General features: G+C 39.5%; 1 protein-coding gene across 1 annotated transcript; it reads left to right on the top strand.

Moving 5' to 3' along the window:
• The first annotated feature begins 588 nt into the window (after positions 1-588).
• LOC106021283 (T-cell immunoglobulin and mucin domain-containing protein 2-like) lies at positions 589-13,210 on the top strand. The gene is made up of 6 exons (XM_040747973.1): positions 589-644; positions 3,663-3,720; positions 8,187-8,429; positions 10,332-10,381; positions 11,318-11,429; positions 12,978-13,210. Exons 2-6 carry the CDS (start codon positions 3,672-3,674, stop codon positions 12,983-12,985), a joined length of 462 nt encoding a protein of 153 aa, XP_040603907.1. The 5' UTR covers positions 589-644; positions 3,663-3,671; the 3' UTR covers positions 12,986-13,210.
• The last annotated feature ends 6,577 nt before the right edge of the window (positions 13,211-19,787 follow it).

Below are 19,787 nucleotides of genomic sequence, written 5' to 3'. Positions count from 1 at the left end.
GCTTCTATTGTGTGGACTACTTTGAGGAGTATTGGAATTAGCTCTTCTTTGAATTTCTGGTAGAATTCTGCACCGAAGCCATCTGGGCCTGGGCTTTTTTTGGTTGGGAGACTTTTGATGACGGCTTCTATTTCATTAAGGGTTATAGGTCTGTTTAGATTGTTTATATCTGTTCTTTATTTAGTTTTGGCAAGTGATATTTATCCAGGAAATTGTCCATTTACTTTTAATTTTCAAATTTTATGGAGTACATTTTTCCAAGTATGCCCTGATAATTCTCTGCATTTCCTCAGTGTCCATTGTTATGTCGCCCTTTTCATTTCTGATTTTGTTAATTAGCATGCTCTCTCTGTTTTTTTTGTTATTTTGGAAAGAGGTTTGTCTATTTTGTTGATTTTCTCAAAGAACCAACTCTTTGTTTCATTGATTCTTCTCAGTGTTTTCCTGGTTTCTACTTGATTGATTTCAGCCCTCAATTTGATTATTTCCTGGTGTCTGATCCTCCTGGGTGTGTATGCTTCTTTTTGTTCTAGAGTATTCAGCTGTGATATTAATTCTCTAATGTTCTCTACTTTCTTCATATGGGCACTTAGTGCTATGAACTTTCCTCTCAGTACTGCTTTCAGAGTGTCGCATAAGTTTGGGTATGTTGTGTCTTCATTCTCATTGAATTCCAGGAAGTCTTTAATTTGTTTTTTTATTTCTTCCTTTACCCAGGGATGGTGCAATTGTGCGTTGTTCAATTTCCATGAGTTTGTAGGGTTTCTGCAATTTGTGTTATTGTTGAATTCTAATTTTAATGCATGGTGGTCTGATAAGACACAGAGGGTTATTCCAAATTTTTATATCTGTGGAGGTTTGCTATGTTTCCTATTATGTGGTCAATTTTAAAGAAGGTTCCATGTGGTGCCAATGGTATATCCCTTTGTGTTTGGGTGGAATGTTCTATAGATGTCTGTTAAACCCAGTTGGGTCATAACTTCTATTAGTTCTTTTGTTTCTTTGTTAAGTTTCAGTACGGAGGTCCTGTCTAGAGGTGAGAGCAGAGTGGTGAAGTCTCCTACTTCTAGTGTGAGATTTTATATGCAATTTGAGCTTTAGTAATGTTTCTTTCATGAATGTGGATGCCTTTGTATTTGGGGCATAGAAGTTCAAAATTGAGACTTCATCTTGATGGACTTTTCCTCTGATGAATATGAAATGTCCTTCTTCATCTCTTTTGATTGATTTTAATATGAAGTCTAGTTTGTTAGATATTAGGATTGCTACACCTGCTTGTTTCTTGGGTCGGTTTGATTGGAAAATCTTTTCCCAACTCTTCACTCTGAGGTAACATCTGTCTTTGACATTGAGATGTGTTTCTTGTATGCAGCAGAAGGATGGGTTCTGTCTTCATTTCCATTCTGCTAGTCTGTGTCTTTATAGGCAAGTTGATACTGTTGACACTGAGGATATCAATGACCATTGATTGATGATTCTTGTTTGTGCTTGATTTATTGGTAGTGGAGTTATTGTGTGTAGGTTCTCCTCCCTTTCTCTTTTGGTGTTTGGTAAAGTGGGATGATCTATTGCCTGTGTCTTTTTGAGTGTAGTTATCTTCGTTGGGTCTAGTTTTTCTTCCAGCACTTTCTGTAGAGCTGGATTCATGGATATGTATTGCTTAAATCTGGCTTTGTCATGGAATATTTTGTTTTCTCCATCTATAGTAATTGGAAGCTTTGCTGGATATAGACCTTGAACTCAGAGATCTGCCTGCCTCTACCTTCCAAGTACTGGAATTAAAGATGTGTACCACTACTGCCAAAGCAGATACAAGAGGTCTCCAAAGCAAATCTGAGCCTAGGCAGGGTCCAGATAACTTGGGCATCTAAAAAACTGTAGGTAAGGAATTGGGTCCCTGTTTCTTGTGCCTTAACAATTACAGCTTGCCTGAAGTACAAGTGCTGAGCCATAGAGGTGAGGCAGTGGTGGCACACACCTTTAATCCTAAGGCTCAGGATTAAGAGATAGAAAGATCTCTCTGAGTCCAAGATCACCCAGAAATATACTTGATTGATTCGGTCTAAAGGAGAAACAGCCAAGTGTCAGTTGCTCACACCTTAAATCCTAGTATTTGGGAGTCACACGCCTTTAATCCCAGCACTAGGGAGTGGAGACAGGGGATTTGGGTGGATGGAGAGAGAAATATAAGGAGGAGACAAGAGCTCATGGCATTCAGTCTGAGGATTTGTAGGGACAGGATCACACCTTTTGTCTGAGGATTCAGTAGAGGTAAGAACTAATGGTTGGCTGCTCTGTTTCTCTGATTTTTCAGTATTAACTCCTATATCCAACTTCGGGTTTTTATTATTAAAACCAATTAGAATTTGTGCTTCCTCATTAGATCTCTAAAGGGTCTGAATGTTTGGTATCATGTTAAAAAAGTAATAGTTGTGTCTTATTTGGTTTTATATGCTTTGAAGTTGTTTTCAAATGAGATGTGGTTTTTTGTTTGTTTGTTTTGGTTTGTTTGGTTTTGGTTTTCGAGACGGGGTTTCTCAATGAAACAAGCTTGGCTGTCCTGGAATTCACTCTGCAGACCAGGCTTACCTTGATGTCACAGTGATCAACTTGCCTTTGCTTCCCAAGTGCTGGGATTAAAGATTTGTGCCACCATTGTCAAGTTTAATAAATACGATGTTTAAGCTGTTCATTCAAATCACTTTCTAGGCACTATTTTGCGGCATTAGTTTGTTGATCTCTAAGTACAGGGACTGTTAGTTTAATAGTGCAGAATCCCAGGCCTGAAGATGCGGAGCTCATGGGGGCTTCATGAAAGCCATTACTATCTTTAAGACTGGTAACTGGTCTGACTCTCCTCTCTGAGAGGAAATCATGGATTCCTCTGACCAGAAGTGAAAATAATGACTTACTAAGCAGACTTACTCATGTTTTATGGTTTACCAATTAAGAAACAAATGTCAAAATCCAGATATTGGAATCTGAAGACAGGTAACATCAGGCATAAATGACTGAAAAGAATAGGTGCTAGGGATTCTAAAAGGATTAGGTGCCTGTGAGTAATTAACCAATTGATTGCCTCCTTCACAGGAGATTCTTCAACATCTGAACTAACATTAATGCAATATTACCTAGGAGGAAATCTATGCATGGAGGGGCTCCGGGAATGGAAGATTTTGATTTGTACCCGTGCATTTCTATTTGTCTCTAGATAACTCCCAGGAAGATGTGATCTCAGTCACTGTGTGTGGAAGTATGAGAGATTCTTTGTATTCTCTCTGATTCCATCTTGTTAGTGTTCTTGTTTTGGTTGTTTTCAGTACCTAACCAGTGTGGATCTGAGCAGAAACAGCTCGGTGTCCCCTGGGAGACAAGTGTGTCTTTGCCACTAGAAGGAGGCTGGTCTTTGCTTAGAGGTCTACCAAGAGAATATGCTCATGTCTCTGCCTTCAGTTTTCTCTGTTTGCTGCCTTATGTATGTCATGACTAGAAGTGAGACTGATGACTGTATGTAGATAAGGGAACGGGAAAGAAGACAGTGTTTGGGAGGACATGAGTCCCTGGCAGAGAGGCCTGTGTGATTCCTAGTCAGAATGAAGACTTTCCCCATACAGTGTTATGAGAGTCACAGCCAAACAGAGTATCTTCTCATTGTCCTTCAGGTCAACACCATGGTGCATGATCAAGTATTCATTTCAGGCTTCATATTACTACTCCTCGGTAAGTGATTCAATGAACTGGGGAATGCTCAAGAGTCTAAAGTAGGGAGAATTGATGACAATCCATAAGACTTTTTGGTTACACATTATGTACTGAGCAAAGAATCAGAATAAATTGAAGCTCCAAAGAATTTTCTTGCTCCTATATGAATTTCAATATGTATGGATAAATAAACATGATTCCTAGAACATGCCAGGGAAGAGAAACCGCCCAAGATTTTTTAAAAGATATAAAAACAATATTTTAGAAAATATTGAGTCATAATTCCTCACTTCTCCCACCCCCCTTTTTATATAACAGATGTTGTGGAGTCTGCTGTAGTTGTGAAGGCAGCGGTGGGATACCCTCTCACACTGCCATGTAATTACTCAACAAATCTTGGAATCAGTAACACTTTCTGGGGCCTTGGCAAATGTCAATCTTTTTATTGTGCAAGAACACTCATCAGAACCAATAGATATCAAGTCACCTATCAGAGGAGGAGCAGATACCAGCTACAGGGGACTATTTCAGAAGGAAATGTGTCCTTGACAATACAAAATGTTGTTCGGAGTGACAGTGGTCACTATTGTTGTATAGTTCAAATTCCTGGATCTTTCAGTTATGTGACCTATTTGCTGGAAGTTAAACCAGGTAAGCGTTCTTTCTTTCCTTTGTTATTTCTTGCAAGTGAACGGAGTCCTCTGTTTGCTAATATTTTCTGAATTCCTCTAAGAAGGAAACTGAAGGTTGTTATAAATATGTTTGAGTATAGGTGGAGAGTTCCACTCCTTGTCTTCCCTGACATGTGCTTTTGGAATGGGTCTCACATCATGTCACACAGTTTGTTGCTTGAACAATGGAAATGTCGTGATACAATTGACTTCCCTCCACTACTGTTCACTTGTCACTCTGCATCATGATCACATGAGCAGTGGTTAGTCCATAGTCAGTCTGCTGTTTAATGACATGAGCAGTGAGTCCACAGTCACTATGCAGTGTGGTCACATGAGCAGCTAGTCCATCGTCACTCTGAAGTGTGGTTACATGAGCAGTGGTTTGTCCATAGTCACTCTGCAGTGTGATCTCATGATCACCAGTCTATAGGTAGAGTGAATTTAAAATCCTGGTCTTGTAGCCATGATCATATAGTGATAATATGGTGTTTAGTACTCTGCCAGAGCTGGGTCAATAGTTATTCTAATGCCTCCATGACTATTAAGATATGGAATTTCAGAATCTTAATATAACAATAGCATAATGAGAGAGAAATATCTGGGAACATGTTTCATCAGCATTTAAGCCATTTGTGGGAAAGTACCAGCACAAGCTTGTACAATCTGAGACTGTCACCTGATAATGCAAGAAAAAGTGACAAGGGAAAGATACCAGTGACAAATGGGAACAGGAGAAAGGGGGCTTGTGAGTTGGGCTGTGTCCCATGAGCAGGGATTAAGGGAGCACAGAGGCTAGCACTGCCCTTGACAGGTCATGTGGGCCTCTGTCCCAATACCCAACTCAGTATATCATATTTAACAAACATATGTTGCCACTTATTTAAATTCTTGTTGTTGAACATTTGGTTAAGACATACTTAGATATAAATCTCTAAGTTGCCTTTGTTAATCTGAATAGTGTTTTTTTTTTTTGTTTTTGAGACAGGGTTTCTCTGTCTAGTAGTGACTATCCTGGGAGTCACTCAGCTCACCAGGAAGGCCTCGAACTCAGAGATCCACCTGCAAGTGCCTCCCAGGTGCTGGGATTAAAGGCATGTGCCACCACCACCTGGCCTGAATAGATCTTTATAACCTGAAAATTTTAGCACCAATATGGAGTACATTTTATTTTATTTTATTTTATTGGCATACAGTTTTTCTTTGGCTTTGGAAGTTGTCCTGAGAATAGCTCTTGTAGACCAGAGTGCTCTCAATCTCATTGATATCTGCCTGCCTCTGGCTCCTGAGTGCTTGGGTTAAAGACATGTGCCACCAACTCCAGGCTATAGAATATATTTTAAAGCAGAGCTGCATGACATATATAGTATGTTGTAAGAATCTAACAATGTATTTTAATGTCATACAATATTTCATAACAATCCAAAATATTTGAGACTTGCTACTTTCTTAATCTAGGAGATACAATGACCTGAGAGCTCATTAGAACTTAAAAATTAATAGGGAAAATCAGTGGACACTGAGAAAAATGAAAACATCAAATGTCAACATATTACATTTTCTTCATTTTTTACTTCCTTCCTTGCTTCCTTACTTCCTTCTTTCCTCTTTTGTTTTTTCTTTCTACACAGGGTTTCTCTGTGTATCTTTGGCTGTCCTGGAACTTGCTCTACAGAAAAGGTTGGCCTTGAATTTACAAAGAACCACCAACCTCTGTCTCCAGAGTGCTGGGATTGAAGGAGTTTTCCACCAACACTAGGCTTTACATTGTCCTTATTGATAAAAGGTTATCTTTGCATTGACTAAAAAAGTAGACTCATGAAAATTTCCTGACTTCTGCTGCTTCTTCTAATCCTTTTACTAAAGGGTACACACGGACAACAGATATCAATAATGGAATTAATCTGTGTATAGTTTTAAATTAAGAACATTTTTTTGTAATCTCTCAGCCTCTAGACGTGGTTATTCATTCATTCACTTTTATGTTTAAATTGGTTTTAAAACCTAAATTAATATTCTGTGGCTATGTGTGAATGGTATGTATGTGGTGGGTATGTATACCAGGATAAATTCTTCAGAGGGCAAACTTGTGGGGTTGGTACTCTCTTTATATATATATATATATATATATATATATATATATATATATATATAGTGAGATCTAGGAATGTTAGTCAACTGTCCAGTCTTCCAAGTCAAGTGGCTCTACCTATTGAACCATTATTCTGTCTCCCAGTTTATTGACTGATTTATTGATTTTGAGACTTGGCCTTCTTTTGTAAGCCAGGCTGACCTGGAACTTCTTGCCCATGCCTTAACCCCCTAATCTTGGGATTGCAGGAATATGCAACCACACCTTTTTTACCTGGCTGAAGTTAAATAACTCTGGACTCCAAGGGTACTCACTAGAGAGAAAGAGAGAGAGGTCACTAAAAATACTTCTTAGGGGTTGTGATTTTTCTAGCATGCCTGAAGCCTTGGCTTCTGTCCCTAGAACTGCAAACACACTAATCAAGTAAAGCCTGTGGTGTAGCTTGGGAAGGCACTTGTCTATCACACATTCCTTCCTAAAACACTGGGATTAGATTTCCATCACCAGCATGGGGATAGGCATGGCATCATAGCATAAAATAACCAATTTCAATTCATTAATTGAAGGTTTTATGAGGCTAAAAATTCATTAACAGGTCAATGCTTACAGAGTGATATGTGATCCAGCAACTCTGATTCCTCCTTAACAACAAAGTAAACACACACTGCATGAAGGGATTACCCTGTATCCCACATAAAGAAGGGGTTTCAAAGCAATTTTTCCTTATTGTTGAGCTATTATTTTGTAGTTAGCAGAAGTAAAATTGAGTGAGATAACTTACATGGGTAATGTCTGCTGACACTGCGAGTATGCATCCTGGCACTAATTTGCCTTAAGACCTGTCTAGAAACATAGCATACTAAGTCCATCGGTACCTGCTTGGATGATTACAGTCCTTTGGATGCTGTTGATTTGTGAACTGTACATTGAACCTGCCTGAACCAAAAATCCTAACTCTTCAGAGAATAAAAATCTAGAACCTTTAAGCATGGACTTGGTAAAACACCTGGAAAAATTCAACACCATGAAATTTTCATGTGCAGGATTATCAAAGCTTTATAATGTTTCCATTAACATATGTACTTAAATTGCAGGCATATGAATGCTACATCAACCATGTTTGTAGTTGAGGATCTTTTATAAGACAAAATCTATGTGTAAATATTTTGAATTGTTAAAAGAATTTAAATTCTAATACCAAACATTTTTGTATATGGGGTATTCACCTTCTTTGTCTTTTAGAGAAATGCAATGTCCACTCTCTAACCAAATGTTCAAATCCGATTTATGTAGGGACTGGTGTGGGATCTGCATGCTAAGATGCAGGGCTATATGGTGTGTTCACTTCGGACTGACTGTAGTGCAAATGCAGGGACTGACAACTGTGGGTTAAGTCAGTAGCCAGTGAGAGCATTCACAGGTTCCCACACACTCCCAGTGTCACAGATGCTTAGACATTTGAGGACCTGACAGCTGTCATTTATACTGTCCTTAGGAACATGGGCTCTGTTCTCTTCTCCACGTCATCAGTGCAGCTGCCTCCTATTGGTGAGCTGTCCCCACGACCCGGCCCTGCCCTGCCCCGTAGTAGTTGCTCAGTAACAAAGGAGAGAAGTTCAGGAGAGGAGCACTCCGAGGACAGATTCTCACTGATGCTACAACTGAAGTTCTTTTCCCTTCTTATAGACTCATCCTTGTTTTATCTTGATTACCACATACAGAAATTCCAACAAGTCCTTCAACAAGTCCCACAACTACAAGAAGACCCACAACAACAGGAAGTCCAGCAACAGGAAAACACACAACAAGAATACTCAAAACAAGAATACTCACAGCTACAAAAAGGTCCACAACTACAGTGAATTCCACAAGTGTGTCAATGAGACCCACTCATGAACCAGCATCACCCAGAGTCTCCACCTTGACTCCTACAACACCAGTACATATGAAAACTTATACACCAGGTAAATCCCAATTCACTTCAGGACCCGGTGTCCCTCTTATCACTAGGCAGCATGCTTCATGCTTTATGATACAGAGTTCAATTCTCAGACAATTATGTCCTATATAGCTGTGATCTGTCCCTATTTTATAGGGACAGGAACTGACAGAATCAGAAAGTTCACGGTATAGTTATGAAGACAGAAAATGGCAAAGTCTCTGTCCCTATTACTGTGGGAACACCAGACCTTGAGCAGAGACCCACTTCCCCTTCTGCCTGGGAGTAGGCAGCTGTAAGACAATGTTTACTAAAAACATGTTTACTAAAAACAATACAATGCCCGGGGGCAATAAGTTCCTGGAAAAGGCCTGCCCACAGAAACCGCCCTGACCTCGACCTTGTCCAAAGACTAACCGCCTCTTCTGACACGCCCAGATCAGTTTTTGGTGTCAGGGCAGAACCAGCCAGGGTAGAGGAGAGAGCAGAAGCTTCTCTGGAGGGAGCCTTTCTTAGGAAGTTTTCTTGAAACTTCTTGGGGCCTGCTTAAAGTTTTCTTTACATCGTTGAACGAGTCTCTGTGTTGTCAATACCCGACACCCTCCGCACGTTCTCAGACACAGGCCGAGAAGCAGACGCCACATATTACCTTGAGTAGGAACCTGATTCTTCTGACTTCAGGGTCAGAACATCTGCCCTGAGCATGATGTGGAGAGGGTTTCTACTGTTCCCACATCCTCACTGGAAAGGCATCATGAAACCACCCTTTAAAAAGACAGTGACTGCTTATAAAGGTTTACTTTAAGGATCTTTTACCTTATTCAGGTAGTCTGCAAAGTGCAATATATATATATATATATATATATATATATATATATATATATATATACTTTGTAGGGATAAAATACACACACACACACACACACACACACACACATGAAATACAGAGGCTTTAGGAAGTGATATAACATGTTCATGCTTTTGAGTGATGCCTTGTAGTTCATACATCAAATTGTATACAGGTAAAGTTAATATTAATGGGTAGTACCTTGACTTACAGATAAGAGAAGCATGTCACCACGAAGGCAAGTTTAGATTCAAACCTTTCACAACTAGGAATGAAAAGATAGCTATTACAGTGTGTCTCAAAGCTTCCTAAAACTTGTATCCCTTGGTTAGGGCTTGATTCTGATGACAGAAGACTCATAACTTTTATTGTTGTTGTTAGGGTAATCTGATGGGTGATATTTATTTCTTTTGCCTCACCATGGCCTTTTGGTAATTTCAAGCAGGAGGACTGGGCTGCTCTGAAGGAGTGGGCTGCACGCCAAGTATGCAGAGGCCTCTAGGTTATAACTAGGGTTGTCAAGCATAGGATTTGGGAGAAAAAAACGCTTTGTTTCAGGTAGCCGCACATACTGAAGAAATGCAAGGATCTCTCAGGATTAACAGAATTTTTCAATCCTTAGTTTCAGCATGCTTCAGGGAATGGGCTCATGGGCTGAGGACCTGTAGTATTTGCCCTCATTGCATGGACACTTCGTGTACTTTGCCAGCTGCAATGTCTTTCATTTGCTAAACTTGGAAACATGGAGTCATGTGATGTCTGCTGCTTCACCTGTAAAATGCAGTGAACGGCTCCTTGTCAGGATGTCACAACCCTTATATATGTCTGATCAGCAGAAAGGGGATTCTTTTTTCACACATAGACAACAGAAAGTGAAAACAATAGACTCCTTGATATATAATAGGCATTTCAAATATACTTTGAATATCTAAATGTTCAAAACTTGCTGTTTAGTGAATCTCCTGCCTTATTAAATCCCACCCTTACATGGTATGACACATCATCTCTGTGGATGACTAATATAGATGTGGAAAAAGAATCTAAATTTGTATGTTTATAATTTTTCCTCTTGTTGAGCAGATTGGAATAACACTGTGACTTCCTGGAACGACTCTTGGAATAATTACACTGTAAGTATATTCCTCCCCAATCATCCATGCTCACTTGTATATCTTCTAGGAAGCAATGTGTACATAAAGATGTCTGTAAAATTAGTTCACAAGCATTTGCTTAAAAAAAGTCAGATATAGTAGTATCTTCCTTATTCTCCGGACTCAGGAAGTTAATACAAAATATCAGAAGTGTGAGGCCAGCCTGGACCATTAGGCAATGTGGACTATACAGTTACACGCTGTCTCAAAAAATGTAGATAGGTAAATTAGTAAATATTTAAGAATTTGAGTTTGGGGCTGGAGAGATGGCTCAGAGTTTAAGAGCACTGGATTCTCCTCCAGAGGTCATGACTTAGATCCCCAAAAACCACTTGGTGGTTCACAACCATCTAAAATAAGATCTGGTACACTCTTCTGGTATGCAGATAAACATGCAGTTAGAACACTATATGTACTGAATGAATTAAATCTTTTTTTAAAAAAAGGTGTTTGATGTTTACAAAAGGTATTTGAATTTAAGATATTCATTAACTTTCCCACTGACCATTCTCTGTAGAGCACACTGGTGATATTTTCTTTCACACACACAAACCACCACAGAAGGTGATTAAAGCAGACAAAGATTACATACATGATGTATGAGCCCATATTAAGAATGTGGTTACATTTTTGACGGAGGTAGCTGCCCATGCAGTCATCTCAAATAACACAGAACAGGTTTCCACCATGGTCAAACACACTGGTTTCACATTGACTTGGAGTTACACTGCCTTTATCACCTCAGATCCTTGCATCTTACTGCACATTTCAGACTAGCACAGGGCTGTAAAGATGAAGCTCTAGGACCTGGAGTCTAGGTTAATGTCAAGCATGTGCTCTCTGTTTCTCTCACTCGGTGACTCTTATGTTTACTGCTGTTTGTTTATTCCCTCTCCTGTTTTACTGTTTCCCTAGGAATCGATCCCTTCACTAAATCCATCAGAGAAAATGACTAAGGACTTGGCTCTTGGAATCCCCATTGCTGCCATGATTCTGGTGCTGGTTGTTGGTGCACGGGCTGTCATGGGTAAGTAATTTCTCATAACTGTCCCCCAAAAATGAGACCCAGTGTTCTCTGACTGACTTTAAGCAAGTGCACATGCCACGGGGGCTTTGAGTTCACATGCCTTCCCTTTCTCTAGATCCAAGACATGCATGGTAAGCCATCTGCTCCCCACCGGATGTGATAGCACCCACACAACTCTGTGGCTGGTTTCTAGTATTTGATGAGTGTTGTGCTCAGTGATCTTACACCATTGCCACTATGTCTGCAAATCTTCCTAATCTGTAAAACTCAAGGAGCTTAAATACTACTGGAGTTTTCAGCTGAAACCATTTATTTATTTATTTTTATATTTATGAATTTATTTATTTACTCATTTTACATCCGGACCCTGACTCTAGTTTCCCTTCCCTTATCTAGCCCATTCACTCTCCCTGCTGCCCATCTTACAATCTCCCTTTCAGTCCAATATATACTTCCTCTGTTTCTGTTCAGAAGGCCAGATTTCCTATGGATATCAACTAACGACAGCATAACATGCAGTGGGTTATTACCGTCTTCTGTTTTATTTTTTGTGCCTTAATTTTGTTTCGTTTTTAGTTTGAGTTTCAGTTTTTTTGCTGTGAGATCATGTAGTCTGGGCTGGCATTGCAATTACTAGGTAGCTGAGGATGACCTTCCTCAGGATCCTCCTGCCTCCAGCATCCAAGTGATGGGCTCACATGAATAGGCTGCTGTGTTTGGCAATACTGGTTTCCTAACCCTGTCCTTTGTCTTCTAGCTCTTTCCATTAAAGGGGAAACATTCCATTTTCCATAAAAAATTAAATACTATGACACAAGAGATTTTTGAATAGGCTTTACATTTTTAGGTCACTTTAGATTTCTGATGTGTTCTCTCCTACACTTGGGGTCTCACTTGTTCCCCAATATCACACTGTGGAATATTCTGGGATGAATTTAGTAGAAGATGCAAAAAGACATTTGAGGGAAACCACCTGAAAAATGCTGGAACAGACTATTTGTGGGTGATGCGCAGTCCTACATGGTCCTTCCCATGAATTGTACAACTGTACACAGGGTTTTTCTGTGTGTAGTGCATTCCCTGAGTAAGAACTTCAGTCATGGACATACAAAACATTAGGCATGAGCCCTTTACTGACCTGTTTCATTTGACTGGGCATAAATTGGGGAATAATGATATGCCTGTCTCTTGTCTCTGATTACACAAGACATTAGTCCTAGCAGAAACAGGAGGATCTCTGAGTTTGAGGTCAATCTTTCCTACATTGGAAATTCTATGCTAGCCAAAGCTAACCAAAGAAATCCTGTCTTGAAACACTTAAAAAATCAAGAATATTCCTGTGTAACTTCAGGATGTTTCTTACTGGCTACTTAGAACTTGTGTATCTGAAAAGATTATGTAAGCTGTCTCTAGTTTCACGTGCCTATTGTCACAACATTCCAAGTCTGTGGCTAGTTTCAATACATATAGATGGTGTCTAAAAGGGTGAATTACTATAAAGGTGACCATTTGTTCATTCAACATCTCCCCCCACCTGTCTTTCTGCAGGTTGTTAGCAGTTGGAGAACCTTGGTGAAGACAATGTCTACATAATTGAATGTAGTCCTTTCTCTGCATCATGAGTACCAGTGGCCCTCTGAGGGAAATTCCGCCTGAGACTGAAAAGACACCATCAGCATTGGACACCACAAACAACCATTACAAGTCCAGAATTATTTTCTGTGTCTACTCATCCAGCATTAGTGGAAAGGGTGACCTCCAGTATCATCCTATTTCTTGCATTACCACTGACTCATTCTCTCCATTCACTGCAGCGCATTCCCTCAAAATGAATGTTTTAGAATTCTGTGTGTCCTTTATGTAAATAAAGACATTTTTGATACAGTAAATACACTCCTGCCTTTGTTATTGAAACCATTAAGAGAAGAATACGACTAAAAATTTAAAAAAAAAGACTGAGGGTGGGTGGGATGGGCACCAGAATTTAGAAATATTTCTCAAACTTTTCATGTTTATCTATTTTTGTGTAATTTGAAATGTCACTATCCCTTCCCTCCACAAGTGGTACAACCATGGAAACAAGCAGGTGTAAATTTCCCTCATAGATAAATAGAAGGGCATCTAATGTCCTTATAAGAATTGGCCATGCTTTCTCAGATCTCTGGAAATATGACACACTATTATGTGGTTAATCTTAGAATAAGGATGGGCGTTTCAATCAATAGTGGTTTCCATGGTGAATATGGCACAGTCCTACATTCGGGGAAGAAAATAGTGTCGAGGTCAAGCAAGTAGCAAAAGGGAAACTAAAACAAACTTCGAAAGGACTCTGTGTGGTGATTCTCTTCACTCCTATGGTTGCAAGGTTGTCCTCAGAACCAATAATGTCTCTTTACAACACGGAGAGTCCACAATTAGACTCATGCACTAAGACCAGTGAGGAATACAAAAGGACCCCAGACCTTAGAAGACACTGAGATCTTAGTACAACTGACTCCATTATGGAAGTGCTATTCAGGTTGTAAATCTCACCACAGAGACAATAGCACCTGTGAAAACTAAATCAAAGGCCAATACATAAAAATCCATGTAGTTCTGGGAAAGTCTCTAAATGTACTAACCTTGCATTTTAACTTCTGTAGTTCTACTTCTGGCTAAAGATTCATGTTAACTGAAGTATATGTCAACCCACAGCATAGTTTTGCGCTTAAAAACTCAAACTGATATAAGGGTCTATGCTGCACTGGGATCCTGAGCACCCAGTGTAGTCACAGACCAGATAATACTGACTTTCTACTGACTTAAACATATGTCTGAGCAGTCTTCTCTGGTGAATACCCCTCATCAATGTCTAGCACAAGTACCCAACACTGGAAGCCTGCATAGGCCAAATATTACCCCTCAACGGGAAGTCATGGCATGGAGAAGCTTAGCTGTGGGTGCTGGTAGCCTCCTTGCCTACACTTCTGCAGGCAGACACTGTAATCTAACTTCATTTGCTTAGACTCTTCCTCTATTAACATAGACCCTAAATGAACATGTGTTAGGACGACCATAGTTGTTGGTATACCAGTGATTGTATTAGTCAGCTTTCACTTGTGCCTCTGCACCAGGAACCTCCCTGGGCTTCACCTGTAGTCTATGGCTATGTGTGCCTCTCAGTTGATTCTTCTGCAGGATGAGAAAGCTGGTTCAGGCATTAAAAATCCCATAATACTGGAAACACATTAAAGTCAACATGATCTCCTGGTCTGGCATCTGAACTCAAGTGAAGATCTGTGCTGAGGCTATAGAGACACCACAGAAGAAATTTCATTCTTGCTATTGTCTTTGTTTGTTTAGTTGGTTGGTTGGTTTAGAGAAAGGGTCATCCTATATAGACCAGGCTGACCCTTGAAATCACAAGATCAACCTTCCTTTGCTTCCTGAGTGCTTTTTAACTATTTTTTTGACGTCTCCTTAAGTGGGTGAATAGATACTATCTGGAAAATGATTGTAGAACCAGACATACTCAGTTTTCCAACAAAATACTTGAATGTGCAACTAGGAGGTAAGGATGGAATTCTGGGAGAAACTAATCTGAATCAATGGGCATCTCTGGAAGTCCAGCAGCAGCAGAGGAGTAGAAGGAGAGACAGTAACAGGAAGCTGGGGCTCTCCTACCTAACTGGTGAGTACAGTCTTCTGCAGACTCGTGCTGGAGGGAAGCAATCAGGATAGTGCTCCTTGGGAGTTTCTGTACCTTATGAGATGACATTTGGGATGATGAATTATTTTGTACAAGACAGTAGGACAATGCAGCTTGAGTCTCCAGGCTTTAGGGAAACTTAGAAACCAAAGGAGTTCTTTGGATTCTTGGAAGGTGGATCTCTTTTTAATGGAATAATGGACTTCCATAGATGAGCTATTAAAGCCTTCTACTTTTTTTCAGTTTTTTTGAGACAGGTTTTCTCTGTGTAGCTTTGGAGCCAATCCTTGATCTTGCTCTTTAGACATCACAAAGAACTCCCTGCAAGACATCAGGAACCTTCATAGGATGCCAAGGTTGACCCTAAACTGTAGGGACTTGGGTAGAGTGCAAAGCTCCAGTTATTAAAGCAAAATCCCATCATCCCTGAGTAGGCTCAGGGGATCAAAGTGCATGGCCAACCTGACACCCGAGTTTGATCATGGAAACCTAAGACTGGCGGAAGAAAGAAACAGCTTCTGAGAGTTATCTTCTATTCACATGAGTTCCATGGCATGCACAAATTCACAAACAGAAGTAGTTAAATACAAGAATAATAAATAAAATAATTAAGAAATTCTACTGGGTTACATCCTCTTCAAATGTTATGGTGCCCTGCTTGTCTTGTGGAAGCCAATGGGACAGTGTGGGGAAATTGAATACTAAGGATTTGTGGTTATTTAATGCCTCAGTTCCTCAGCTCCCATCTTCATCATTTCCTTAATTCTGGCAACCTCTGCCCTTCACCTGTCTTCCTTAAGATCTTATCCTCTCCTCTCACTTGTTTTGGTTTTGCTTCTTTATATTTTTTCCTTTTTTGTAGCCCAGGCTAGGACATCATCCCCAATCTACCTGTCTCTGCCTCTTGATGCTGAGATTACAGAACTATGACACCAGACTTGGCTTATGTGTTGCTTTTTCTTTTATTGAAGGATTTTTATTCGATAGCTTTGTCTAGATAAATGTTTTATTTTTGTTTGGTTCATTTGTTTACTGAAAAAGGGTTTCTCTGTGTAACAGCCCTGGCTTTCCTGGAACTCTATCTGGAGACCATGCTGGCCTGGAACTCACAGAGATCTGCCTGCCACTGCCTACCAAGTGCTGGGATTAAAGGTGTGAGCCAACTTTATGTCCACTAGGCTGCACTAAACTCATTGCAAGCCTCATGCCTCAGTCCAGTGAGTAATGGATCATAGATAGGAGCCATCACTCCTGACTCTTACATATCAATTTCTTAAAGAGATTGTGTCCTGTTTCCTCTCCTTGTTAATCCTGAGTGAGGGAGTCATCTCTTTTGATATTCTTAACTTTCCATTTGTTCATCTCTTCTATCCACAATTAAATTACCTCAAAGAAATATATAAGCCATAGTTGGATTCCAACAAAGTCTACTTCACTGGAGACTTGAGAGATGACTCAACAGTTGAGAGGATGTATGTTCAGTTCCCAGCATCCACCCCAGGGGTCTTAGAACTTCCTGTAATATCAATTCTAGGGATTTTGATGTCCCTGGGCTCAGCAGGCACCTGCACTCAAGTACACGTGAGCCACACATAGAAATATATAATTTAAGAAATGATAAAAGCAAATCTTTAAAAATTTACTCAATAGAGCTGGAGAGGTGGCTCAGAGGTTAACACTGTTGTATCCTCTTCTAGAGTTTGTGAGTTCAATTCCCAGCAACCACCTGGTGGCTCACACCAATCTCTAAGGAGATCTGGTGCCCTCTACTGGCCTGCAGGGATTCATGTAGACAGAAAACTGTGCCCACAATAAACAAATAAATCTTTAAAACTATTTATTCCATATAGCTGGGTGTGGTGCACATCACTTTAATGCCAGTACTTGGGAGGCAAAGGAAACACATATCTTTGAGTTTTAGGCCATTTTCCTGGTCAACAGAGTAAGTAACAGGACACTCAGGGATACATATGAAACCGTGTCTCAAAAAGACATCTTTTGTTTTTGTTTTTATTTTTGTTGTACTCACTTGTACTAGTCAAATTTCAATAGCTAATTCAGTCCCTGGTCATTGCAGTATTGCCCAAAGATCATCCATAATGACACCCGCATCAGAAAGGGTTTTTTTATTTTTTAATTTTTATTTTATTTTTAATATTGAAGAACCCCCTCAGCCCCGTCCCCAGGCAACAGTTGGAAAATTTTAAGCTGTCCCATCCTCAGACATGAGCAGCTGCACTTAAAGATAAACAGCCTCCCCTAGTGGTCATCAAGGACATGAAAATATTTCCTAGGCCTCAGTCTTGAAGGACTTGGGAACATTCCCCAGAACTCAAGGTTCCGGGCCTGTCACAAACTTCAGACAGAGCACAGACTTTGCCTAAGACACATAATGAGCCAGTCAGCCAGACAGCCACAAGCATGGGTGTTTTCATGAAGGTTGGCACCGATTACCAATCTCCCCTTGTACCACCACCACCCTATTTGTGGTTTCAGGCTTCAAAAACTCACTGTAATTTCTGCTCCGGGTTCACTCCTTCCAAAGGCTGCTGGGAACCCCGGAACACTGGCTTAATAAAAATCTTATTGCATTTTGCAACGAACTTCGGCTCCCTGGTGGTCTTTGGGGTGAGTGTCCTGAGAGAAAGACTGAAGGGTCTTTCATTTTGGGTGCTTGCCCGGGATTTTCTTGTGCCCCTAGACCTCGGGACACCGGGGATCAGAGGAACCTCTGAAGCACTCCACACCTTCAATTCTTCTCTCTGCTTTTACTTTTGGTTAGGGGTGTCTCTGTCTGTCTTTTCATTTCTGTCTACGAATTCTGAAGTCAGTATACCCAAGTGGTGTGAGGAAATCAGTATCCCCATGTGGTGAAGGGAAATCAGTATAAGCCCTGGGGGAGGCCCCGTGAAATTTACAGAGGGGACAGTCCTACCCCACTAATCTGTGTCAGTTGCTTGGCCATCAGATTTGTTTTCTGTGTTACTGTGCACTCACCATGGCCATTGTGTGCTGTTTTTGTTTGTCCTTGTCTGTACATTGTTTGTGAGTCTCTGTATTTCTTTGACCCCCTGACTGGTAATATGGGTCGCTGACTGACTCATTGGAAGGATGTAAAACAGAGAGTCTGGGACTGTAGTTAAAAATGTTGGGAAAATTTTTTTTCTTTTAAGAAAACTGGCAGCCAAGGATGCTATGCCCAGCGCTGCTTCCCTCCTCCCTTCACTCCTAAGCCTAATTCTTCACTGTGGTAACAGCCAAGGTCTCTTCTGCTGGCCAGCAGCTGTCCACCTTAGTCCTTCTCTGTCCTGACTCTGCTTGGAAAACAAAAATGTTAAATTATACCAGTTTATATACTGTGGAAATTTGACTTTGAAATAAAAGGCAAAGATACATTATGTTTGGGGAAAAATTATGGTTTTGTTTCCAAAGAAAAAAATATAATTTTAGTCATTTAAATCTAATGGGTTATGTTTATTGTCACTATTTAAGATGTGTCACCCTTTTACAGGGGTTTATTAAGTTGATACAAGTTTATAGTTATTAAAACTGCAATAAGGATTTTGGTAAGAGATTTTATGTTGACTTAGAAATGAGAAAAAAGGTAGGAGACTAAAGTAACAAATAAAAAGCAGAAAAATATTGTCTACTAGAGGTAACATAAAAAGCCATAGAGGTAATATAGAAAGTCGTCAAAGGTCAGATGAAAGTCATTGAAGGTCAGAGGAAGAGTTGTCAAAGGTTAGATGGAAATGTGAACTATGTTTGCTATGGTTTCTCATTCTTACAAATACTTAATTTTAAAAATTGGTAATATAAGTTAAAAATTTAACCATATTAGGTTAATTCAGGTTAAAAGGATTGTCTGTTACTCACGAAAATTTGATAGGTTAGTCAAAAGCTTTTGTCAATGTTTTCTGGTGTACACCTCTATACACAAGAATGCTAAACTTTGTAATTTCATAGTCACCTAGGTGATAATGGTTTTAAAGGCAGAAATGGTATTTTATATTTGATATTATGAAAAGACATTGAGAGACTTTAAATTAAATTTATAAGACTATGGAATAGTTGTGCTCAAAAGATGTTTTTATTGTTAATATTGTACTTAAATTTAAAAGCTAACTTTTAAGATCATAGCTATAAGCAGTATATGCCAACTGAAAACTGGGATGTTTATGTCTTGAGATACATTAGGACAATGACCTAAATCTAAAAAAAGAGCTTGGAGTAGCTTCTAAGCCCATGAGTCTCAATCCTTTGGGGTTAAAAAAAACTTTTCATAAAGGTAGCCTAGGACCGCCTAAATGTCAGATGTTTGCATTGGTAATAACAGGAAAATTTTGTAGTAAAGAAATCACCACAACATGGGAAACTCCTTTCAAAGGTCAAAACATTAAGATTTTAAAAAGCTAACCCTGACAATGAAAAGTCCTAGTCTTATAAAAGCTGCTAATTGTATTATAAAATGTTAAAAATACAAGTTAATAGCCACCCTTATAAATGACTAAGTTTGTTGATTTTAATCATGTTAAATATTAATATGATTAATTACAGGCATAAATCTTACTTAGTCCCCTGAATATGTTTTCAAAATTTAGCTGAAAACAAGTAACTGAAAACAAAGTTGTCTTTTCAGATTTAACTAGGCAACCTTCTAATACTTAAGA

Source organism: Mesocricetus auratus, unplaced genomic scaffold, assembly GCF_017639785.1.
Source record: "Mesocricetus auratus isolate SY011 unplaced genomic scaffold, BCM_Maur_2.0 Super-Scaffold_100007, whole genome shotgun sequence".
NCBI lineage: Eukaryota > Metazoa > Chordata > Mammalia > Rodentia > Cricetidae > Mesocricetus > Mesocricetus auratus.
This window is presented reverse-complemented; position numbering and strand designations above follow the sequence as displayed.